Genomic DNA, 27,178 nt, shown 5'->3' on the forward strand with positions numbered 1-27,178 from the left:
TTGTTGTTCCTTAAATAATGTTGTTGGGTTTTTTTTTCTAATTGAAAGGATTGTAAAGAGTATCAGGTAGCTGAAGGCTAAACGAACACAATAAGTTACTCATTATAAATTCTGACCAGCAGCTGCAATCTCTGCTCTTCACTTTAAATCACTTCAATCCAATTTCTTTCCTCCACATTTGAATTTTTTGCACAGGCGGTTTGTCAAAATTGCAGAATCTGAGCGAGGACATGCTTAAATCAATGCTTCTCAAGCTTTTCATGCTGCAAACACCTTTGGCTCCAATTAATCAAATTAATATTAAATGGGAATGGAGAGAGTATAAAATTAAACATTCTAAATAGACACAGCTCTCGTAAAAACTTAATTAATTAATTAAAAATAAAAATGCAACCAAAAAAAGTTTAGCATTTTGTTTCTAGATTGCTATTTGATGTGCAGGGTTTTTTTTTATTATTAAATATAAATAACAAATAAGAAGTTTCATTTGCTAGTAAAATAAAAGCTGCTTGATCCATCAACCTCTGATTATTAAACATATGTCAAGGATTTTTTTAGAATCATAACAATACAATAAAAATGTTGTATAGAAACCAACAAATATAAATTCAAAAGAGCTGAGAATTGTCACGTTGCAATGAGTTTGGCCACAAATTTAAAAGTTTGAGCATTTTGGGGGTTTTTTTTGCAGAAGTTTAGGTTCCATTTTATAAGGAGATGCTGTAGCTTTGAGGTCAATGGTGCAATCTTAATCCTGAGTTTGTGAGTTTGAGCACAGTTTATTTCAAGAATGGCAGCTGCCAAATCTTCCATGAGTGTTTGCTTGCTGTGGTGACTCCTGCAAAAAGGGCACAGTCAAAAGTAAAACAGCATAGATTCCATTTTGTGTTGATGGCTGTACGAGTGCACGTAGGTGTCATAACAAAAGCTAAAATATATATAACTTGAACTCACCAACAAATAACTGAAAAACAAATGAAAACAATTAAAATACCACTACTAAAAATGTAATTTTTTTAGGCTGGTGAATTGTAAGAAATACTCGGCTCCAAATTGTGGCTTGAAAAATTTCTGGAAATTAAAAAAATAAAATGAAATGTAGCACTAAAAAAAATGAATATGCATCACTGCATGCCACTGATCATTGTGCAGACAAAAAGACTGACAAAGTCATCTAGTCTTCAAAGATTAACTCACAGAATCACACTAGTAGAAGAGTAGAATTTTTGTTCGGAGTCTGTTGAGTTGGTGTTATTTCATTCACTCTGTCAGAGAGGCTGCTAACACAGAGTAGTGACATGCCACACAGAGGGCTTAAAATCCATTATCAAAGTCCGTCCCTCAAGGCTGGCTGCCGCTGTTAAAGCAGTTGAAATGCATTTGCAATGAATTGAATTCAAGTCTGTGCCAGCTCCGAAGTTCATGACACATTGTTTATTCTACTTGGCCTGTTTCCTCTCTTCTTCTACTGAGCCTGAGATGGTGTCACGTTATTCTTGTCCTCACTGGGTTCAGCACACAGCAAACAGAGATTTTAGATGATTAATGTTTTTTTGTGTTTCGCCTTTCTCTTTCATCACTGGTCTCACAACTCATCTACATTAAGCAGCATAGCAATGATTTGTAAAAATGATTCACATTACAATTGTTTGTAGCGATGAACCAAGTACTGTGGAAGAGGTTACAAAAGAAAACTACATCATACTTTAGTTATTCAATTAAGCAATATTATACATTTCAGGTGTTGGGATACTTGTGATGTCTGTACATCGCAGGTATCCCTGCAAAGTACATACTGTACTGTCTGTACTGCAATGTATCAACTGTGATACAGTCTGTACAGACTGTATTATAATAGTATGAGATACATACAGTACATACAGTCAGCGGTACAGTACACTGTTGTACACTGTACAACTTTACAGTGAACACTGTACAGTGTTGGACAGTATACAACTGTACATTATGTACATTAAACAGTTGCACACTGTGCATTGTACAGTGTGCAATGTACAACGCTGTACAGTGCACAACATACAGTGTATAGTATTCATTTTACAGTGAACACTGTACAGTGTTGGACAGTATTCAACTGCACACTGTACAGTTGAATACTGTACAGTGTACTGCACTGCACACTGTGTTGTACACAGTGTACCATGTACATGTATGACAGATGTTGTGATACCATGTTTAACTGATAATTATCAGTTTAAAAACCCTGCCAAAGATTGCATGTGCAAAAACTACTCTGACTTTTGGCAGAGCATGTACAGAGCAGGGAATTATGGGAATGTCTTGTTGCCTGGCATCAAATCTCCTGGTTTCCACAGATTTGCAGAGGGAAGCTTTCGAGGATTAGGCTTGTTCCGACATATCATGTGGACGGTCAATTCATCTGTGATCTAGGAACACCCACACGTTTTAGTGTTTCTCGAGCCATTCTTGAGCAAGCTTCTTGGTGTGGTATGACTTGGATTAATGCTGAAGGTTGATGCTACAACTGGGTGAGTGCCACAAGCACTGGGGCTGCGTTTGGTCTGCAGCAATATCACATGGACACTGTTTCAAAATGACATCCAGGTTTTTCCAACCTAACACAAGTATTTTTTTTATATTTTTATATAGGGATATTTGTTCCCTGCTTTTTAACTTGTAGCACTCCTACAGGGCTGGACCAGCCATCTGCTAATATCCCAATGGGCCTGCGTGCCTTGTGGGCAGAACAACTGTTTTAATGTTTAACTAGCAAACAAAGCAGGTTGGCAGTTTTTTTTTTTTTTTTTTTTTTTTTTTTTTTTGCTATTTGTAGCTGAACCTAACCTTAAAACCTGCCGACCTTGGTTTCTTTAATAAACTGTGCATCTGCTAAACAGAAGTTGTTGTGCAAAAACAAGACAAAATGCAAAATAAGGTGTTAAAAACACAAATTGCAGGGCACCCCATGGCAAAAAGACCTTCAGCCAGAGGTCAACCTTCATCAAAATGTTGGTAGCGTCAGCAGAATGATGAGTATCAGGCAGAGTGTTGAAAGGAAGAGGGACTCCAGATCTCGTAGTAAGACAAAACCGATGGGCTGTCTGCCTGGCTACACAATATTAATGTGGCTCATTTTGAAATACTTCCATTAAATTTGTGCAAAATGTTCACAGTTTCTTGCTAAATTAACTATTTTGTCTTGGATATAAAATTAGAAAAGAAACTTGTGCTCAAAAGATGTGATTTAATTTAATGTTACTCTATTAACACTTTTTTTTTAATGTTACAAGCACATTACATACATATAGGGCAAGTTAAAAGAAAAATATATTCTCAGACACTTGATTTAATGTTTTTACATTTACTTTAGAAAAGTCTTGATTTGTCCATCCATCCATCCATCATCTTTACTTGATTCTTGATTTTAGGATGGTGGTGCTGTAGTATGTCATATACTGGATATATTCATACATTTCACGAGTTCTTCATTTTTCTGACTGTGTAGCATGCTTGCATTGAGTTTAACAGAAATGTAACGAGAGACGTTATTTATCTTTGACCCATCAAAATGAATGCGGTCATTTATTTGCAGAATCAAAGTTTAACATCAAACATTTACATTAATTTGGCAAAATATGAAAACAATAACATGGCTAGTTTCACAGGAAGTGGGACAATACGGCGATTATCCTCACTTCTCAGCAGAACAGCAGACATCAATCACACGGCGGTGATTGAGAACTTTGCTTCAGACATTTCTAAAATATCTGTAATGATTTTAGGAGAAAGGAGAGTTTAAGATGGAAAATGGAGATTTATCTTACAGAGAGATGTGTGAGGGAATTTATCTGTTTGACCAGAAACGTGCACGCTCCTTCAGATCTCAGCTTGGCCACGGTACGCTTGGTCGAAGTAGAACTTTTACCTGGTTGATGATATGTCAGGTCGGCGTGAAGTCCTTCTTTTGACTCTTTCAGCGTCTCCGTTGAGAACAGCTAAAATACTTTGAGAGTCGTGCGAGGTTATCCAAACAGAAGTTATAATTCCCAAAATCGTCCCTGCATTCTGGATTCAAGGACTCTGAACTCCTTCAGAGCTTTACTCCTTTAAGCTCTTTTCATCTCGTCGCGTCTCTCTTCGACAGAGACTCGACACAGACATCAGACCTTTTTTTGACACTTCTCCATGAGCTGCATCCGACAGAACTCCAGAGAACCGGGAAGTTGCCACATTTAAATGGGTTCGACTTCCGGGTCATTTGAGAGCTTTCTGATTCGTGGATGGACCAGAACAGAGGTGTGGTTTGTGATGTAAGGTGTTATCAAAGTCAAGGACAGAGATTAAGTTTGTTTAAAACAGACAGAAAGATTATTGGAGAAAACCAGACTTCGTGGAGTCAAACTCTCCTGTATCTTCTGTAAAAGTTAAACATGACATTTCTTTTCAGTAAATTTTTTAGTTGACCGAAACCTGAACTTTACCACACTTACAAACTTGCTCATTGAAGACAGAAAAATCAAGAAATGCATATTAACCTGATTTCTTCTTTGAATGAGGAATAAAAATCATTATTTACTGTTTATGTAAATAAAAATGAGTAGTTCTCTTCAACCTGTAAACATTGAGTGAACTAACACAATTTGATTATCAAAACATTTGTAAAATAGTAATGATCATAGAGAATTGTCTTTTCTACTTGATTAATTCAAGAAAGAAAGTCTCAGGATGGGTCAAACTGTATTTCTGGATGCAGATCAATGAAATAACAGTTTCTGTCCCACAAGGTTCTTAAGGTCAAGTGTTTTGACCTTAGGCTTAGTTTGACATCAGGTTAGGTTCACTACAGTGCTTTATCCCAAATATTTTATATTTTGCTTTCATTTACATGATTTGAAAAAAAAAAATTAGTGGCCTTGACAATTAGTTCTGGAGATTTTCACAAGATCTTCTAAAATGTTGGTATTTCAGCCCCATCAATGTTTTTAAAAAGCAGCTTACCACATTTTAATGTCTTTATTTCAATGTTTTAATGGCCCTTGTTTATTGATTTTGGTTTTTGAACAGCACTTTGGTCAACTTTTGTTTTAAATGTATTTTATAAATAAAGTTTACCTGATAAAATGAGATGTTTAGACATCCAAATAAACTTTTTGAAAGACTTACATGAATCCACAGTGACAATTGATCAAAATCTAAAGAAAATACAAGAAAGTTTTGCTTCTTGGACGGAGTTAAGAACGTTTAGAAAGTTAATGTGTGTGTAGTAATGTAGTCATTATAAATGTTGCAACATTTAGTAGTTTTTCTTTTTTTTTCTTTTTTTATTGTCAATAAAGGGTTCTACAATGGATTGAAACTTTGCTCGGACACTGGAAACACAGTCACTGCCGTTTGTGTGTATGTTGCAGCTGAAAATCCCCTGTAGTCTTCATGGACATTAAGCTTCCTTGTGTTTTTATAACTCTGATGAGTTCTAATGGTAGAATCACAACATTTTATTTTTGTTTGTTGCCGATTGTTGTTCTGTTTGTCTAGTTTATTCAGTTTTTTTTATTGTTTGTTTGTTTATATTTGTATACATATAACAGATTTGTTTGGCTTCAGTGACCTTTGAGATTTCAGAGGAATACAAGGATTGGCAAAACTTTGAGTGTAAAAAGCAATATTGAGTCTTCTTTAATTTTGTTGGTATTTTTCGTCTACCTAATTTACCAATTTCTCCAGAATTTATATCATAAACATTGTGTTTTATAATAGTAGAAAATTAGGTTATGGAGCCAGTTTACTGAGCACAAAGTTAAAGCCAACTGTATAACACGGTGTAAATACTCCAAGTCCCACTGAAAGCATAGATCATGGTCAGACTTCAGATTATGATTTTACAAAGTTTAAAGGTTGATGTTTGTGGAAAAGCTCGTCTTCTCAAGCACGTTCTCCTTATGGTTAACAGGATCTACATACAGTGAATGGAATCAGTGCTTTGCATATGTTTTTATGTTCCTAAAGCCATTAATAAACTAAAATATACCAACAGAATAATAGTGTCTGTTGCTGGAATAATGCTGTACTATGCTTCGCTAATGGCTCATGGATCATAAAACATGTACATCGTTTTTTAAGTGAATATTAATAACAGAATAACATTCATATGTTAAGAACTAAAGTTTTCTAGCAAAATGTTGCTAAGATCTTTTTACTGCTTTCATTGGCCTCGTTTTGCTCTGTGCTTATGCTTTTCTTTGCAAACTATTAAACCAAACAGACAGCATGTAGGCATATATAGCATAAAGTCAGAGTTAGGACCACTGTTTTGTAGCCTATCCATCCATTATCTTTTACCTGCTTCTTCCATTTTGGATCATGGAGGTCACTGGTGCCCACATCCAGCAATCATTGTGCATGGGGCAGGGGACACCCTGGACAGGTCGCAAGTCCATCGCAGAGACACATAGAGACAAACAAGACAAACAACCATCCACTCTTTCACTCACCTAGGGACAATTTTAGAGTTACCAATCAGCCTAACATGCATGTTTTTGGTCTGTGGGAGAAAACCAGAGTACCCGGAGAAAACCCACGCATGCACGGAGAGAACATGCAAACTCCACACAGAAAGACAACCGGGGATTAAACCCAGGAGCTTTTTAATGTGAAGCAACAGTGCTAACCACTGAGCCGTCGTGCTGCCACGACTAATGTTGGCTATCGTTGTTGTACATACAAAGTATGACACATAATTACATTTAGCATTGTTTCCTAATGTCAACAGCTCAATAAAACGATGTCACTGTTTAACACAAATACATAATTGGATAAACCAAAACTTCCTACAGCTGAATCATGACAAAATGTAGATAAATGTGTTTGGCTCTGAAGAAAATAGAACTGCTGGTAGTAAACACATTGAGTCACTGTCCTCTAAATCCAAAGATCAAGTTCAAAATCTTAGTGTGTTGCTAGACTGTGATCTGACTTTCAATAGTCAAAATCAATCTCCAAAACAACCTTCTATCAGTTTAAGAACATATATAGATTAAAAAGTTTCATATTTCAAACAGACCAGGTGAATTTACTTCATGCTTTCATATCCTGTACATTGGATTACTATAATGGTTTTGAACCATTTCTAGACTCTCAAAAATCATTAAACACTTACAGCCCTTTCAAAATGCTGCAGCTCAGGTTTTGACAAGAACTAAGATGTCTGAGCATATTATACCAGTTATACATGGCTCCCAATCAGTCATAGAATATGTTTCAAAGTTTTATTGCTGATATATAATTCACTAAATGGTTTGAGACCAGAATATGCATAGTGAAATGCTAATGAACTAAGTAGGGCTATGAGACCTGCAGGATCAGGTCAAATAGTGGAGCCCAGAGTTCAAAGCAAACTTGGTGAAGAAGCTTTTAGATATTACACCATACACAAATGGAACAAATTACCAATAAATCTGAAGCTAGCCCCACAGTTGAGTATTTTTAAATCCAAGTTAAAACATTTTTCCTTCTCACTTATGATTGAAATTTTTTATTTATTTATTTTTATTTGGGTAAATTTGAATTTGTATTTGTGTTTGGAGTTATTTCTAGTTTTTATTTTTTTTGTTTTTGTCACTCCTTTTTGTTTTCTCTTTGTTTTTAATGTGACACACATGGAGTCAACATGTATATAATTTGATGTATAAATATAAATAAAGCTGACTTGCTTTCCCTATAGCATATATATATATATATATATATATATAGAGAGAGAGAGAGAGAGAGAGAGAGAGAGAAGGATGGATGATAGATTGATAGATATAAGTCCAACAACATACCACCTTCTTCCAATGTTTTAGTTTTGACTCTTGTGCACTCACTGTAGGTGCTTTCCAAATGAAATCAGCATGGCCACTATCCTGCTGCACTCTTTAGCATGCGCTCTTTCTGCCAAAGTCTTCAGCAGTTTGTGCTACGCCATTAAATTTGAACAACTGACCATCCTTTGTTTTGACCCAGTGAGCCTTGACAGCCATGATATTTTGCTTGTTCATGTGTAGAATTGATTGCCTTAAAGCATTTTGATGGATATTAATATCAGCATACTGGGAACACACAATACGACCTTTCATTTAGCTGATGTGATTACATCATGGCCCATTGTTCCTTCTTTCAACACATCAGTTTTAAGCACTTAATGTACTCAAGGTAGTTATTTTATCTCCCACTGTGTGGCAAGTGCTATGGTGATAAAATAATCAATGTCGTTCACTTTGTTCGTCAGTGGGTTTTAATCTTAAATCTGATCCATGTTAGTACAAGTTTCATTCAGTGAGAATATTCAAATGTGATACTTTGAAGCCACCTGGTTGGTATTTTATTTAAATCTTTAGGAGCTTTTTTAGTTAATCAGTTTTGGTAGTGTATCAACATTAAGTTGACACAAAAATAAATGTTTGGCATTACTTTTTTTCTTATAGTAGAGGAAAAAAATGTAATTTCTATGAATATACGCAACGTTATGTCCTTTGTTGAGCAGACCTGGTCTTGGCAGATCTCTGTGGTCAGTGGTTTGAAATATGGTAATTTTGTGTGCTCGCTGATGTTTGCAAGTCTTTCTGCATTTAGATCTTTTTTTCTATTATTATTTTGTTTTCATTGTTTTTATTTTCAATGCCCCCTTGATGAATGTAGCAAATAATATGCCCCACCAATAAAAAAAAATGAGTCTCAGCAGATGGTAGAAAATTAGTAGCAAATCTTTCATGAGTTTACAGCCTCTCTGGGATCCTCTAGTCGCTGTTTGAATGCAAATATGTATTTTCTTTTTAAACTAGGAACACTAACCCATATTTTAGTTTTGACATGTCAGACTCCAGTTATTAATAATAATTTAAACAATACAGATTTTGTTTTGATCTAATTGAAAGTCATTTGTAAACCATCTTGAAAATGTCATAGTTTCTTAAAATGCGGGGAATGAGTTGCCAGTGTGGAGCACAATTACTGCTGTGCTTTTGCCGCCTTGCATAAAACATCAGCAAGGAGGGGAAAAACAAGTGACATTCCTTCACAAACAAAATGTGTTTTAGACAAACTTAGCTCCTCTAATCCTTATACCCCCCTCCCCCCATCAGTTGTATATTCGTACACATCTGTGTTCCTGACAACTGAACATTATGGCTCCCCTAGCTCTATTGCACAGGTTGCTCAGTTTATCCCATTACATTTCAGTGCTTCACGCTTTAAAGCAAATTCACGATGAGCATTTTTAGCCAGTCTTTTTGAGACTGTTGGTTAAACGGTGGATCAAGTGTGTCGTTTAGTGCACCACAAAGCTGCGTGAGGCTAACGAAGGGGTTCAAGAGTTGTGTTCAGTGAAATAAACAGCCTCAAGAAGAACTGAATTTTCAGAAAAACTTGGAAGTTTCTTTTTGGGGTCGAACGTATTTCACAAATACAGTGAAACTGAAATCAATTTAAATCTGCTCAAGGTGGCTTACTAAGGGAGCATTTGAAAGATTGCGCAAATAACAATACCAATTACCTGCCACTCCTGAATGCCTAAAGCAATCACGCTGAGCTGAGAGCAGCACAATCCAGTAGAGTTGCAGGACAAAGCTATCATTCACTCTCGTAACAATTTATTTTATAGTCACCACTTAAGAAGAGTTTGTGAAAAACATCCACAGCTTTGTAAAGAAATCGCAGGTACAATAATGCAAAGTGATGCTATTCCGATCACTTGAGGGCAAACATTAGGATCTTTTATGAAGATTGTTTTGTTTATAGGTGAAGTAAGAATATGGAAGAATATTTTTTGCATTCAATTATATACTTTGGGTTTGCAAACCAGAAAAGAGACGTCATTATAAAAAGGAAACATTGCAAATGTTAAATTACAATTTCTTCTCTTGGTTAATCTTATGTTGCTTATCAAAGAGCATGTCATGGGGGTATAATGTTAAGCAGGGATCCCCAGGTCAGTCTCTTCCCACCTACTTCAGGTGCAGGAACCATGGGCACGGGGGAAGGAGGGGTGGTTTTGGAGGATGTTGTATTTTAAGGTTGCCCCAGACCAGCTGTGCAATTTAATCCCAACAACTTTACTTTTGATCAGGAAAGGGAGCAGCAACTCTATTTTGAGTTTCTCTCACATCGCCAAATGCCTCACTCTGTTCCTGAATTGTATTTGCTATCATAGTCTTTTGATTATCACCATGTACAGTATTTTTGTTTGTTTGTTGCGTTTTTTTTTTTTTTTTTTACTAAAGGTGAGCATTATTCATTCAATCTTTATTTAGACAGGTTAATCTCATTGAACCTCGGGGACTCATTTACAAGAGATTAGAATGTAGACCGAATGGTACTGTAAATTTATTGCTCCCCTTTTCAGTCTAGTTCAAGGCCACGGTCCGCAAGTTCAAGTATCATGGAGTATTGTTAAGGCTTCTAGAAGAGTTGGCTTTCTTCTCTGGTTTAATTTTAGAATGTGCAATGATTAGACAACATTATTATTATTATTATTATTATTATTTGTATTTCTGCATTTTAAATTTGGAGCAACATTGTTTTTTTTTGTTAAACATAAATCTTAGTACACCCAACCCAAAAAGGAAGAAGCAGGTAAATGTAATGGATGGATGATTCTAAGTAAGCACTGCATCACTGTTGTGAAATTACACAATGTAGGGAATAAAATAAAAGTCAACTATTTACAACAAAAGCTAAATGTGTCACGCCAACAAAAATATAGAAAGATTACACAAATGTTAGCTTAACCAAAACTAGTGCTTAAATAAAAACATCGTAGGCAACAGTGCATTAAACCTGTAGCAGTCAATGACTGAATATCTGCCACCTAAAATATGTGTTTTCTATGTAATTAAACTCCATATTTGTTAAATTCTTAGATAAGTCTCCGTACTGGGATGTCTCAAATAAATGCACTGAAATAAGATTGATGTTGCTGCCAGAGCCATAAAATTAGTTTGCTTTATTTAACACATCTGAGTAGTTTTTGAGCTACAGGACATGCATCAGAGCCACTTCCAAATGAAATTAGGCTGTCAAGTGTGATTGTAGAGATTTTTGTTGTTGTTGTTTTTGCACTCCTTTTCTTGACGTCAAGATTTAAAGCTTTGCTGTTTCAGGTGCGTGTACTCTTTGGTAAAAGAATCAGCACCTTTTAATAGCAGGATTTGTTCTTTGTTTTCAGTATTATCCCAAAGAAAAAGGTTTTTTTTTGGTTGTTTTTTTTTCCAGTTCAACCTTTATTTATACAGTTTAGTCTCGAGGACTCATTTACAAGAGAGAGACCTGTTTTAAACAAAGAACACAGATGAGAACAGTAGAAGATCATAAAAAATATATATATAATGAAAAGTAAATGGAAGAAATTATATTAAAAAACACGAAACAAAAACTGCTACATTATAAAGTGATATAAAATACTAAAAACAGGACTAAATGGACTGTAAGTATTTAGCTTCTTTCAATCTAATCAAGATACTCAAAGCACTTTACAACACAATCTGTGCCCTCATTTTCCCATTCATACAGCACTCTACTACTTTGTACATCTCTATAAAGCTAATTGAACAAATCAGTGCATAGATCACATCCATACACCGATGGGACACACATCAGAGGCAGTAAGGGGTTCAGTGTCTTGCTCAGTGATACTTCCACTTGTTACTGCTGGTGGAATCAAACCCCCAACTCTCCCATTGGAGGACGACTGCTCTAACCACTCAGCCACACCATAGTATTTACAATTAATGACCTGTCCCTTGTACTTTTCTGTTGCACTTTCCAAGCACACCATCTGTTCTTCTTCTACAGTCTTCTACAGTGACTACTAAGTATGGAAATCCAACATCTTAATTTTGACAAGATCATTACAAACTAGAAATTTTCCAATAAATTATTATTGGTTCTTTATGAAAGCTAGAGGCACTTATGGGTGATTAGGAGTAGGGAAAGCATTAATTCACAATGTGCGAATGTTAATTTGGATGAATGATCTGTGTGCAGTATTAAAGACACTTTGTGCAGTTTTATTTTGTGCACATCAACCTTTCTGTTCTTTTGTTCATTTATTTAGATCTAATTGTCTTGCTGCATTCATCTCAAAAGTATTCTCAAGAGCAGACATGCCAAGTTTTAAATTAATGTAATATATGGTGTGTGATGTCGCCATCTATATGTAAATTTCAACATCAATGCTTCATTTTATGTGTATTTTTAACTAGGGATCAGTTGTCAAATTGTTCATATAGTAACAAGATAAAAATCGAGTTGCTTCTATTTTTGTTGTTCAAGTGGACCAGATCATTGGCCCATTGCCATCATGCCTCCTTCACATAGTTAGTACAGAGGGAGAGCTGAAAGAACAAATATCTCATGAACTGTGCTGGTCCTAACCTAAGGAACTTTCATTCAGCCACAGATTGCTGCATGGCAATTCTGAATTACTGACAACTATTCCCACAGCTCTGCCTCATTGTGATAAATGGCTCCAGTCTCAAAGAGGTTATGATTACATCCTTTAGATCATGTAAATGTTTCTGAGACAGCACAGCTATTCTTTTCAATACTGAACATTTATGTTCAACATTGGAATGTACATGTATGCAGTTTTATTACTTTTTTCCAAGTTGTTCTTTTAGAAAGCTAGTCTTATACCTAAAACTTTGTACAACATAGAGAAAACTCTATTATTGTGCTGTGTGTGTGATTTTCTTATTCATGTGTTTAAATGTAATAACATTGCCTAAGGATAGATGGAAAGGCCTTCAACTAAAAGGCTTGTATCCTTTGATTACTTTAAAGCATTCAACTCCCACCTAATGCCTGATGATAGGGTAGGATCATATTATTCATCGTTGAACACTGTATATACAAAAAACCTTAGCATAATAGTTCCCTGACCTGTGATCTTTGTGGACTACTGTGTGTCTATATCCTAACTTATTGCACATGAATAAAACATATCCTTACAGCAAAACTTAAGATGAAAATGTCAGGTTTTTTTAAATAACTTTTTTTTCACTACTTTGTGCTAGTATTCATATTTAGATGTCTGAAAAATCAACTAGTCCTATATTGGTGGAAGGATGTTAGAAATTCATCTACCAGCAAAAATGTATGGGGGAAGACCAAAAACGAGCTATATGGATGCAGTTAGAGGACATGGAGGTAGTTGGAGTGAAGACATAGGATGCAGAAGACAGTACAATGAAGGATGACTCGCTGTGGCAACCCCTGAAAAGGAAAATGCAGAAAGAAGAAGAACAAGACTCCACTAGTCCAAAAAATAAATAAATAAATAAACCACTGTTGCTTCAGTACTCCATGGACTTTAAAGTACTTATGGTGACCCCTTTAAATGTGCATGCCAAAGGTGCACTTTCCCACATGAGTAAAGAACATTCAACATAACTATCTCCTTCCAGTGAAATGATGCTGCTGTCACAATCCCTTCAAAGTGGGAAGGCGTTTCATTTTTTTTCGCACTTTTCACGTTTCTAATAAGTTTGAATTCTCATTAGTAGGTTTGCGTTTCACTTCACCTCAGAAAGAAATTAGTTAATATTGCTTCAACACTTGTTTTGTTTAGTATTTCTTTTTACCTAGACCGTTAAATTTGACTTATTATTCTAATTATTGCTTTTTTCCAACTACAGTGTTCCCTCGCTTATTGTGGGGGTTACGTTCTAGACACCCCCGTGATAGGTGGAAATCCGCCAAGTAGGGACGTTATATTTACTTTAGTATTTATATATATTTTTGAGGTTTTATAAACCCTTCCCACTCTCTTGCAATGGTCTTAATATCTAAACTCTTAAACCTGATTAATTTTAACAACATATGTATATGTACTGGGCCAATCAGTGCCCTGGATACAGAGAACAATGCTCTGGTTGGTCACCTTCCATCAATCCGTCAATCGTGTGTCGTGTACAATCTTAGGTTGAAAACCTGCTAAACAGTGAGTCTGCAAAAGTCGAACCGCAAAGTAGCGAGGGACTACTGTCAAAATTCCACAATTAACCTAATTTTGTCTTGTAATGTTTTTATTATTTTTCAATTATTATTATTATTTGAAATATGTGATTCACACAAAAATATATAAGAATCAGAATCAGAATAAGCTTTATTATCATTGCACCGAGATAAAACGAGAAGATGTACATGCAGTCGTCCGGAAGATGGACGGAGTGCACGAAGCTGCTACTATAAGTGCGACCTTTCTTATCCTTTTTCAGAATAATAATCTTAGATAGGAAAAGGAGGACAAACATGAGGGTAGATAGTGGTATAACAAAAAAGATATTTCACATCTTGTCTATCAGGACACAATTTGAGTCATCAAAAAAAGTCTACCAGCAGCACATTTAAAAGCATGATTACATTTGCATTTAACGTAGAGGTGTTGAGATTTGTCCATGAGTGTTTTTTCAGATTGGCCACAGTTTCTGAAGATGCTGTTTCAGCCAGCAGTTCTGATAAGCTTGTACAAAAAGTTATTGGGGGGGGGGGGGGGTTAGATGAAGCTTTTGTCCTTGGTTACTCATGACCCAGGAGAGATTTGATAGTCGGCCCATTCCGAGGCTGTCGGGAGTCAGGTTCAGATAAGCTTTGATTCTTGTTTTTCTTCAGGAAGACAGATTCCTTTTTTCTTTGGCCTTGAGGCCATGTGGACATTGTGGTTCCAAAATAGCCTAATTGTGGGATTCCATTCCACTGATCCATGCTATGAGTCTCCCTCAAGGTCGAACCCACCACGCTGACGAGTCGAAGCCGCAAGTCGCTCTCATAAATCGCCTCCACCTTACAGTTTAGCTCATAAACCAGTTGATTTAGAGTTCCTACAGCATGGACCAAACCTTCACACTGACTCTGAAGCTTTGCCATGGCCAAAACTGCTGCCGGTGTCTTCTTCAAAAGTCAATAAAACAGAGCCCCGCCGATTTCAAAAAGCAGAGTCCCTGCTATCATAAATCCAAATATGTAAGTGTCTTCAACATCCTCCTGAGACAGGACTGAGAGGCACATCAGCTGCCATACTCCCCATGGGTCCATGACGTACCCTACAGCATGCGTCTCAGCTGGTCACACAGATTCTCTAGGACCTTGTCGCTTTGTTGAAAAAAAATCTTATCAATAGAGTTGAACGTCCAGGATACCAGATCCATAATCTTCTTAATTTACGTTCGGGAGATGTGAACCAGGCACTTCAGACACACAGAGAGCAGAGAAGGAGGAAGGAAAAACAGGGGAGGAAAGGCAAAAGCAATCACCTCGATCAAGAGCCAGGGAGGAAAATAAATGAATAAATTTTAAAATAATAACAATAACAATAATAATAATAATAATAATAATAATAATAATTGTACAGTTCATTGAGATGCTTGATAGTCTGCACGGATCAGGCCAGCAGCTCATAGAGTGCCAAATTCTTATTGTCTGGATTAAACTGGTATATAACTGTGGAAAGTAAAAGTGATACAAAGTTCACACACCTCCCACTCTCTTATGTCCAGAAGGGAAAAACATTCACATCAAGTTGTAATCCTGGGCAGCAACAACGTTGTACGTATTGGCTCCATTCCAGTGAAGGGAGCTGCTTCTGGGCTCGAGTTGTTGTCTGTCAGTCATGCAGCCACACACACTTCTCTGTAAACTGTAAATTTATGTATCTAGAGATATCGTAAGTAGTAGCATTATTTTGTTTCATCTCTGTGTTTTCTAATATCAGAGAAAACAAATATTCGCCATAAGATGGGATGCTTTGGCAACCTAATAAACAATAAGAACTGAAGATCTGGTGAAATCAGCGACTGAAAATTGGAGATTTGCACTGTAGAAATCATTTAGTCAGTTACAAAAGTAAGATTTTATCAACAATTACTAGTATTTTGTGTTTGTTTGATTGGCAAACGTATTATAAATAGTTGGAATACTTACTTTTGCATTTGCAGAAATGTACCAAAACCAACTCTCAGCATTAGCTGCATATCACTACACGCCTACAACCAGTCCCACGCAGGCACGCAGAACTTGAAGAATCACAGATGACTCAAAGTGCCCGTCAGGAATGTGTTGAACAGTGCTTTGCAAGCTGTGAAATAATTCCTCCAATGTCCCTCACAGTCCTCCTTCTGAACAAACAGATGTGTTATATTAGCATTTGTAAAGAAGTAAAAGAAGCAAACCCTCGCAGCTCGGAGGAGAGTTTGATTGTCAACACGTTTTATAGGACAGCAATGATTTCTGGGAATTTTTCCATCGGGATTCGGCTTTAGCGCCTAAAACGGTCAAATATTCAAAAATGAGCCTTCTTTATGATTGATGTATACTTTTTCCTGCTGTTCATCACTATTTGTGCATCTATCCTTTTTGTATTAGTAAGGAGTGTGTAGTTGTTTAGTATCTAATATCACACTCAAGATACAATACATCCACAGCCTGAAACTTTACTAACATGTGAAAGAAAAATACATTAAAACCTTGAGCTTCGGTATAATGGTATTCTTTATATGACGATATTTGCTTTTATTTAGAAATGAGGTCACTCAAGAAGAACAAAGTGTTAAATTTGCTATGTTTCCCCAATTATATTGTCTTTGTTGGATGTAACATTATGTATGTAGTGGTAGAATGAATATTTTGCAGTCTTCCAGGTGGGCTAAAGCCTTACCAAGAAAGCAAAAGTCATAAATAATTTAACAAAATCCTGTTAGTGTATGTTAACCAATTCAAATATGAAAATAATGCCAGCAATTTGACTAATGAAGCAAAACATAATACTTAAAGCTGTGTAAACAAAGAATTAATTATACTGTTGCAGTATGTGCCTGACTGCATCTTAATAATAATTATCAATGACATTACTTTTGGTATTATTTCACATATCTATAGTGTTTCTCATCAGCTGTTTGCTGGCACATAAGCTGAACCAGCATAAAAGTGCATCCTCTTGGTTTTGTGTGTAATCTGTTGTTTACTTCTTGGATGGATAAGGCAATCCAAGTCATTATAGTTGCCTATTAAGTCTACAAGATATTAATTGTAGGCAAAACTGCATTTTTAATGAGCTCCTTGTTTGTAATATAATGCATCTGTTGCTGCGTTGCATACAGATTTAGTGCTGTTTAAGACAGAGGAAGTGTAATTTATAAAAATAAAATAAAATAAAAACTTTGTCAATGAGAAGCTACACTGTGAATTATCCTATCTAAAGTTAAGAGACTGCAGCCTATTATTCCCCATCAGTGTTTTGTTCTGAGTCTTTACACTGACTTAAATGTGATTTAAATCTGGAAGCCTGTGTTATGGTAAAGATACTGCTGAGTCATTTCTCAGTAGGTCCTAGCATATTCTGTTTAAAAAAAAAAAAGTGTGTTTAAAAGTCTCACAGTGTAATTTCCCATATACAAGTACTGAAGTGAGATAAAACATCTGCTTAAAATTTAACACTGAACATTTCACCACATTAAGAGAAAAGTGTTTTTTTTTTTCTTCCCTGTAGTTTGAAATCATCCCTAAAAAATGTATTTCAACCGCATACATGTTTTATTCTTGGAAAGAACCATCTCTTTTTTGATACATATTCAACCATTCTCATCCTCCACCTGTGAGAGCTTCAGCTTGGAGTTTTGTTCTTGGTATAAAAACTGTATAGATGATTTCCATCCATTGGTTTACAGTATTAATTTTGCTGTCATATTAAAAGTTTCACTTTTGTTATATTGCATTCAAGAAAAGTTTTCTTTTTTTTCTCCTTGAAACCCATGTCTTCTTTGTTCAGACCTTACTCCTCCTCGTTTGTCTTTCCACTCACATCATCTTTGCCTCCTATTCCTGATTAAAATGCACAATCTGACCTCTGCGCCTCACTCTTCTCTTCCTCTTCCTAATCTATTATTTCCCCTCCTTCTGCACCTTCTTACCGTCTCCCTTCCATCTCTGCTCCTGCTTCCCTTGAATATCTTTTCCTGCAGTGTCCTGAGGGGCTGAGGCCAATGAAGGATGGCTCGGGTTGCTATGACTACTCCAGAGGCATCGACTGCACGGATGGCTTCAATGGTGGCTGCGAGCAGCTGTGTCTCCAGCAGCTCGTACCCGTCGAAGATGACCCCAGTTCCAACAATGTGCTCATGTTTTGTGGGTGAGAATAACCAGCTGTAGAAAACAAAGTAAAAAAATATAATAATAATAACAAAAAGAATGATGCCTGCAGGCTGGGACCGACACTTCTTTGTTATTAGATACATTTTAAAAGAGAGGATTCAGTGAAGGGCTTGCTCATCAGGTAAGTACCTGAGAAAAACAACAACAGCAAAAGAATACATCTCAGAAAGAATTGTGCCGTATGCAATGCCATTTAGCTAGGACAATATAGCTATTGTTGAATCCCACATCCTTTCAAACATTTTATCGCAAGCCTTTTTCATAAATTCAACTCTAATAATTCCAAAAAAAGTTGGAATGTTGTGGAAACTGTAAATAAAACAGAATTCAATGATGTGCAATTTTCATAAAACCCTTTGTGCTAATCATAGGTGAACTATGATTAGCACATCCAATGTTTAAACTAAGAGACTACAATGACTTGGAAAATAAGTACTTGGAAAAAAAAAAGATATGTTTACTTTTTTTTTTTTTTTGCCAGCAACATTTGAAAAGTTTGTTTGTGTTCTATTTCATTGCAGAGCTAAGTGTTTTATTATTATTATTATTATTATTATTATTATTACAAGCTAATCTTAATAACTGGGTCTGTAGATCAGATAACCTTTTGTTCTACACTATTAAAATAATTTTCTATGTCAATAAATGACTGTTTGAAAACATCCTGCATTTGTTTACCTTTTGATGCTATAACTCTTATGAAAGTGTGGAATTAATGATAACTCCGTGTAGCCATTTTGAAAAAATTAAATAAAATAAATAAGGTGACAACATAATGTAACATTTTCCCTGTGTCATAGAAAGTGCTTTTTCTTCTACTTGCGTCTAATTCTCTAATATTGCTGCAGTTACTGATACAAAAACACCATGAGTGTACAAGTACATTCTGATTCATGGCACTTGAAGATGTCAGAGTGTTGCTAACAATAAAACAGCTACTGTACTTCTCACTGGGGGAACAAGAACAGATGAAATGAGATCAAAAGAGCTGTAGTTAGCTGTGGGTTTCATTGCATACCTGTGAGTAGTGATTTGTCATTCAGGTTCTAAGTAATATAAATAGGACCCTTTTACGTGGCTACAAGCAGTGTCTCTACTTTCAGATCTCACTAAATGGTTTTTGCCAAAATAAAAAATAAAAAAGATATTTCAACTTGAGTGTACATGGGTTCAAACATCTTGCATTGTATTGACACCTTGTGTCTTGTCCTCAGGTGTGTGCAGGAATACAAGCTGGCGGGAGACAGGCGCTCATGCCTCCTGCAGTCAGAAAACTGTGAGGGACCAAAATGCCCCAGGCAAGATGTCCGCTTTAATGACACACTGTTTGGTGAGATGCTGCATGGATACAACAACAAAACGCAGCAAGTCAACTTGGGACAGATATTCCAAATGACCTTCCGGTAATTAGTGTACACACGACACTCACATAAAATCCTACATTCTCTCTCTTTTTTTTTTCTATTCGTATCAGCAGCAATTAAATATTTTGTAATGTTGTATTTGAATTCTTTTTCAACCACACATCTAAACAATTACAGTTCTTCCTCAAGCAGTGTTTCACATCTTAACTGTTTCTGTGCATATCATAAGACACTTTATCTGGAGTAAAGGGTGTTATCTGTCTGGTAACCTTGGTGAAGCAGCCTTCGGAAGGTGGTTTTAAAGTAAGCTGTTGGTTTGTTCCACAGATACGTGCGCTTGTTGGAGTATTTAATAGTGATAGACAGCGAGAAGGGTATGAGCGAGTGATGGCTGAGTGAGGATGGAGACTTATCCTCTCTGGCAATTCTCTTGAAACTGGCAGCCTCCTGGAAATCTGGCTCACTCTGATAAGTCACATGCTGTCTGCGATGAAAAGCGTTATGCAGGCAGATAATGAGGGTCTATCTATGCATGAATACAATGTACAAAGAAAAACATGCTCAAACTGTATCACACTGGTTGTCACTGGGTTTTTTTTACTTCCTCCAGACTTTCTGTTTTGCGGCTCTGTTACACAGAGGTCATATAAATCCACTCCGTTTTATCTGTTCTACCGTATGGTCACAGTGTCTGAGCTCGGCCTTTAAAAATAAATGTTTACAATAAATAAAAGCATGAAACAATAAAAGAATAAAAACGTAAAGCCAACAGCAGACATATGTCTGCTGCAGAGTCTCACACTGTCCCTTACTGTGAGTGAGAGTGAATGGTTGTTTGTCTCATTTGTCTCTATGTGTCCCTGTGATGGACTGGAGACCTGTCCAGGGTGTCCCTCACCTCTCGCACAGTGATCTGGATATGGACATGAGTGACACCCGCAACCCGAAAAGGAAGAAGCGAGTAAAAGATTGATGGATGGAACATATAGAGTACAATAAACAACAATATACAATAAAAGCAATTAAAAACAATGGTGCTATAAAAAGTGCCATATAAAACATGGTAAAATACTAAAAAAAGAACATATTTGCTTTGATTTTTCCAATGACCTTATGAGATGATTAAAATTCCTTAAAGGAATCAACGTGGACAGCTTCAGATCTTGTTGCAAGGTGTTCCAGGTATCAGGAGCTGAGTAAGAAGAGGCCTTTTTGCCAAGTTCATCTTTCCATCCATCCATTATCTTTTACCCGCTTCTTCCTTATTGGGCTGTGGGGGTTACTGGTGCCCATATCCAACCATCATTGTGCAAGGGTGGGGTACACCCTGGACAGGTCTCCAGTCCATCACAGGGACACATAGAGACAAACGAGACAAACAAACATTCACTCTCTCACTCACAACTAGGGCCAATTTAGAGTTACCAGTTAAGCTAACATGCGTGTTTTTGATCTGTGGGAGGAAACCAGAGTATCCGGAGAAAACCCACGCAGCACGGAGAGAACATGCAAACTCCACCCAGAAAGGCCCCCGGACCGGGATTTGAACCAGGGAAACTGAAAGGCAGCAGCTGTACCAACTGCCCCACCGTGCTGCCCTTGCCGAGTTCAGTCAGCACTAAAGTTCAATTTACCAATCCTAATAATTTTTAAAGATAGTTCAAATATTTTGCACAGAAGGTATTGTGGCAAGATTTTGAACAAATACCTTTACCTGTTGTAGATACAATGGCTGTTTAGGAGATCAATCTAAACGATGTACAAGCCCTGTCTACAACAGGTGAGGTATTACTTGTTCATCCCTTTTCCTGGACCCTACTTCAAAAAGATCAGAACTATTGCTTTAATTTGTTTTTTTCTTCTCTGATTGTTCATCTTTGACAAAAGCTTTTTATCTAAGATAGAACAAAAAAAAACAACAACAAAAAAAAAAAAAACAGTTCATTTGTCCCTGACTGACAGCTAGGGACAATTTAGAGTTACCAGTCAGACTAACATGCATGTTTTTGGTCTGTGGGAGGAAACTGGAATATCTGGAGAAAACCCACACATGCACGGAGAGAACATGCAAGCACCCAAAAAGGTCCCCGGCCGAAAATCATTTCAACAACGTTCGTGTTGAGAGGCAACAACTCTGCCAACCGAGCCACCGTGCCGCCCCTCAGATAAACCATAAGAAATCATTTTAATTGCAATTTATTTGGAACTGAATACAATATATGACTGAGTTGTCTTCCCTTGATATTTTTGACAGGTATGAAACCAATACCTGCTGGTAAGCTGCCAGCTGCTGCATGTATTTGTCCAAAAAAATATTTTTGAAACACTTTTCGACAGATAAACTTGCATTACAGAGCTGTCAGAAAGACGTCTACCACTGGCTTCAGAAGAGAACTTTGAATCTCTTCAAAAATAAATGCATTTGAATCTTTTTTTTTTATATATTTACCAGTACAATATTTTCAGTTATTTTATAATTTTTTTTGACATAAATCAGTTATTTAAACTACTTTTAAAAAGGAATATCATTTATACTAAATTGTCAGAGTTCATAAAGTGCCTAATTGTTTTACTTTTTTTCACAGTGGTAAAATCGAATTGATGTTTGGCATTATTGTAAATACAAATGCCTCTACCAAAAGAAAAATACAAAGTTTCAGGCTACATTACTGTCACTAAAAGCAATTCTAATTAATGATTTCTGTCTGCAACATGTCACTGCATGGGCAGAATCCACTTTTGGCAGAAACTTTCTAATTTGTGTTTTTGTGGTAAATGTTTAACGTGAAGAACTAAATCAAAATCAGTGTTTTTGTGAAACACAACACATTCGATTGTTCATCATGAATCTAACTGAAGCCCATAGAGTGAAAAATAGCCTACTTACATAAAAATGTGATAAAAGCTTAATATTTATTTAAGTCTGGTTTGTGCCTTCTGCTACTGGATACACAAGAAGTATGAAATACACAATAGAGGATTATTTGGTTATAATAGCAAACTACTATAGTTTATTCCTCGATACCTGGAGGGGAACATGTATATATGTATGGAAGTGGTTAATCTTTTGTTAGAGAAAACATTCTTTGACACAATCAATTCAGATTCAATACAAAATATTAGTTCAAATAATGAATGTTTTATACCAACTAAACAGCCTCACCGTAATCATTTTTAAAAACTGGAAACTCAGCTGGAACCTGCAAAAGGATAATAAAAAAGTCTGAACGTGATATAAAACTCCAAAGGTGCTAGGACTAAGCCATTTAAATGGTGATTTAGAAATCTTTTTTTTTTATTTTTGAAGGAGGTGAGATATTATTTCACTGTTTTCATATCACTCATGTTTTATCACAATAACAATTACCGTACTTGCCGCAGTACACATCACACTGCCGTCTAAGTCGTATCAGTCCAAATATATCTAATAAAGTGGAAAAATACATAAATACGTCACTTTGTTGAATCAGATGCAAATATTATGCATCACCGCTGATGCGTCACGTTTGTTATGCGTCACCGCTGACAACCCGGAAACGTGGGCCGGTGATGTGCCAAAAATCGATAGGCTGCCAAATAGCAGCCGCGGGAGCATGCATGGGAGGACTTTAACAATAATTTAACCAGATTAACACTTAAAAACAATTATTTGTTTGCTCAACATTATAGCAAAGGTGTGTCTCAGTCTAACTTTTCCTTAATAAATACATTTGGACGGTAAAATCTGCTGCATTTCAAAAATCGATTTGCAGAAGCGGGAGCACGCAGAGGGAGGACTCGCTCTGCATTTTATCGAAATTTAACAAGATAACTGCCTAAAAACAATTATTTGTTTGCTTAACAATATAGTAAAGGTGTGTCTCAGTTGAACTTTTCCTTAATAAATGCACTTTAATGGTCAAATCAGCTGCATTTCACCTGGGCGTCGCGGCAAAATGCAGCTGATTTGACGTTTGCTTCAGGAGTTCCGGAGCGAGACGAATGTGGCATAGTATGGCAAGCCAGTTGTCTCGTTAATAGCCACTTTTACTTATTAATGAGACACTTGGCTTGCTATATTAGTCAAGCACCCTATAGTGGCTGAAAATGGTAGTGTTCAATATTGTCCATGTCAGAATGAATGAAATAGTCAGATCTCAGCCAAAAATTGGGTTATAAATATGGGGGGGGGGGGGGGTATATTAGTCGCTTCGGTATATAAGTCACAGGACTTGCAAATTTATGCAAAAAGGTGCGACTTATACAGTGAAAAATATGGTATTTTTAATACTTCAAAGTAATCTTTAACTTTTACTTTTGATTTTTTTCATGTTTAAAGCCAACAGTTAAGTTAAATTTGTCTTTTCACTATAGTGGTACTTCCGGCTGTATTTCTTTTTTACCATAAAATCCATTTGAACTCCAAATGCAGACTTTATCTGAATTTGCATGCCAATTTGCCGTTTAAGAACTTGATGCGTTTCCCTGAAACATATATCAGCTTCTAATTTAAACCAATATTTGATGACTTGTCATGAAATAAATAGATGCTAGAAAAGAAAGAGCTTTTTTTTTCATGCATTAAAGAGATTTGAAACATTTAGCAGAGCAAAGAAACGCTTGTATTGTTTTAGTTATCTGACTTGACTTTGTATTAGTGTGCACCAAAGGTTCACATGTCAAGAAGTTTGATGCTTTGAAGCGTTGATAGGAATAAAGAGCTGTAGTGGGAATTGTTATCTTTGATCACCTCGAGAGCTGTAAGCTAAAAGGGCCCCATTATCCATCTTCAGATATTTTTCTTCAAATGATTGACATGCCTACAGCCTAATGTGGGAAAAGAACTAAAGGCCTCGTGTTTTCTAATGGTTCACAAGGCTTAACCAGTTGGGAACTGCCTCTGATACACTGACAGGGCACAGTTTGACAGATTAAAGTAAGGCATGGTTTAGAGACTCTAACCACAGGAGAGAGACAGACTTCATCCATTTGCCCTTAAGCAGTTGAGTGCACTGTGGGCCCTTTGCCTCCAGACTGCAGGTCTGTACACCGGGTCAAATCAAACTCAGGGAAGCAAAGAGATTTGCACTCAAGCCAGGACTCCAGTGAGCTTAAACAAATTCCGGGTTGAAACTCGCTAAATACCCTAAGCAGCGCTGAAACACTCTTGGACAAGACAAAGATTTAAATTTTTACATCAGGTAAAAGCTTGCACACTTTGTTTTAGAGCCCTGCTGTTTTAACAAGTACCATATTTTTCAAACTATAAGGTGCACCGGATTATAAGGCGCAATATCAATGAACAGGTCTGTTTTCATACATAAGGCGCAGCAGATTATAAGGTGCATTAAGCGAAACAAAACAGATAAGTCAAAAGTTATTCAACTCATTCACAATAACCACGTAAAATTGGTTCCAAGTCATTAAGCACAACTAGAATTAATACATAAGCAGATTATAAGGCTCACTGTCGATTTTTGAGAAAATTAAAGGATTTTAAGTGTGCCTTATATTCTGAAAAATATGGTATTAGACATTACTAATAACGCTGATACATCTAGGATTCAATTTCTAGATTTTTTTTACCCAATATCATATTTAAGTTACATTAAATAATATTGATTACATTCTACAAGCTGCTTGTTCTTATCTTATACAATTTTAATAAATACGGTACAATCAAAAATGATCTTGTTGCAAACAAAATATTAAATGTCAAGTTTACAAAACAGTTACTATATTAGCAGAAGCTGATAACACATAAATGTTCATGTAAAAAAAAAAAAGTGAAAATTCATATGATAGCTATAGAAAGATGCAAATAAGTTGGAGTCTTCTCATAAAATCTAAGAAACTGCAGATAAATATTCGTTCATATATTCAGTAAACCTGTTTAAAGAATATTGAATGACAAAGTTAATATTTCCTTTCATTGAACTCCAAATGGCTGCTCAGCCACAGCTCTCCATCCAACCTTTCCCTCGCTTTAAAAAGTGGTCATTTACTGCGACTTGTTTATCTTTTCAAGAAAGTTGAGTACACTTTGTCTGCCAAGAGACTTCTGTAATTTACAGAGTAGCACATGTTCTCTCCCTCATCTCCACCTTCACTTTATTACACCTTTCCAAGTTTGCACCTGTGCCTGGAAGCCTGAAAAATTTCCATGCTAATTGTAAGATGCATTCTGAGCCATGCTGGCTTATTCCCTTGCAGTTAAAGGGCACACATGGTTGATTACATGCAGACGACAGGAAAACTCTTCCAGGCTCATGTTTCTGCACGGATAAATACAACACATCTCTCTTGGTGCCCAGTACATCTGAAATTAAGTGAAAAAAATGACAAGATGCTGGTTTAATAGTTCAAGGTATTTTGTTAATTATAGAAATAACTTTTTGATATGATTTATTTCAGCACCAATCTGAGAGAGGAATATGTTTATTCTTGTTCAGAGTGATTTATTTCATATACTTGTGCAGATTTATTTCAGTTAATATGTGGAAGTCACTATTTTCATTCACCATCCTACCGAGACAAGCCAAGCACACGAGTATAATATTTGACTCCCAGTACCGCTAATTAAACATGTGTCTTACGGCATGTCATCTCGCTTAAGTCCTTATTCCACTTTTCAAATCCACTGTGTCATTTATCAGAAGAACAAAAGCTTTGTCTTCTGAAACACTTGCTCCCATAAGACTCTACTTCACACTCTCTATATTTATAGCCACATTTACTGTTTTTTAATTCTCATTTTCTGCACTTTTCCTTTCAATGTCTTTGATATGCAGATATGACTCTTACTCCACAGCCCCCCCCACCCTTTTTTCCCTTTCTCACTTCAACAATATGACAAATCCCACTCACACAACACTCTGTTCCCCTGAATCAGCAACTCAAAGGGAGATTTTAGATGATTGAGGTGAATGATAATTTTTGAGTAGCATGTACTGTTTAATAAGGAAATACTTCACATGATGTATGATTGTTTCGCATGTATAAATTGATCTCATATGTTAAAATTACCAAAAGAAAGTTGAAAATTGCTGTTGCGAAATTATTGAGAATGGTATGCAAGCATCTGTGAGGTAAAGTAGTATCAACATGGATGCTACAGCTCATAAAATGCTGAATGCATTGTGGTAGCATGAATAAAACTAGTTGATGTTTAATGAAATCCATCTCCATACAACTGTCAAATTAGAAGAAACATTTCTTTTTTATTTAATGGTTTTGTTTAAGAGATTCAGATCGCTATGTTCTTTTATGTACAGTAATAACATTTGATCACTTGCCGATCAACCAAAAGTTGTAGAGAAGTGAACAAACGTGTGAAGAAAGTGGGGACAATGTGCTGCTCTCACGTAAATCTCTGTACTTCTCTAATGTACATGCACACATGTTCTTTATAGCAAGGACTGTATGGGCTTGTGATATTAGGATCGAGGCAAAATCGAGGAAGCAGCTGCGGCTTTCCAAGGACGCACATTTAAAATATGCGTTGTGATTTTTGGACCTGTTCCAGATTTGTGTCACAAATAAAACATCCTGATCCACAGTGGCTCTTAAAAGGAGTCCACAAGAGAGAGAAAGCAAACACTGGCACTCAAAAGCACCACCACCTACGGAACAGCTGCATCGTTTTTCCCTTTTATCGCACATTTCACACACTCACT

At 36.3% G+C, this 27,178-nt stretch overlaps 1 protein-coding gene across 1 annotated transcript in view; it reads left to right on the forward strand.

Moving 5' to 3' along the window:
• LOC119424522 (astrotactin-2) overlaps positions 1-27,178 on the forward strand; it is a 320,640-nt gene that overhangs the window by 188,549 nt on the left and 104,913 nt on the right. The window contains exons 12-13 of the mRNA XM_037692008.1: positions 17,970-18,136; positions 19,374-19,562. Coding sequence (XP_037547936.1) covers positions 17,970-18,136; positions 19,374-19,562 — 356 coding nt within the window. The remainder of the gene's footprint in view (positions 1-17,969; positions 18,137-19,373; positions 19,563-27,178) is intronic.

Source organism: Nematolebias whitei, chromosome 18 (assembly GCF_014905685.2).
Source record: "Nematolebias whitei isolate Nwh7 chromosome 18, NemWhi1, whole genome shotgun sequence".
Classification (NCBI taxonomy): Eukaryota; Metazoa; Chordata; class Actinopteri; order Cyprinodontiformes; family Rivulidae; genus Nematolebias; species Nematolebias whitei.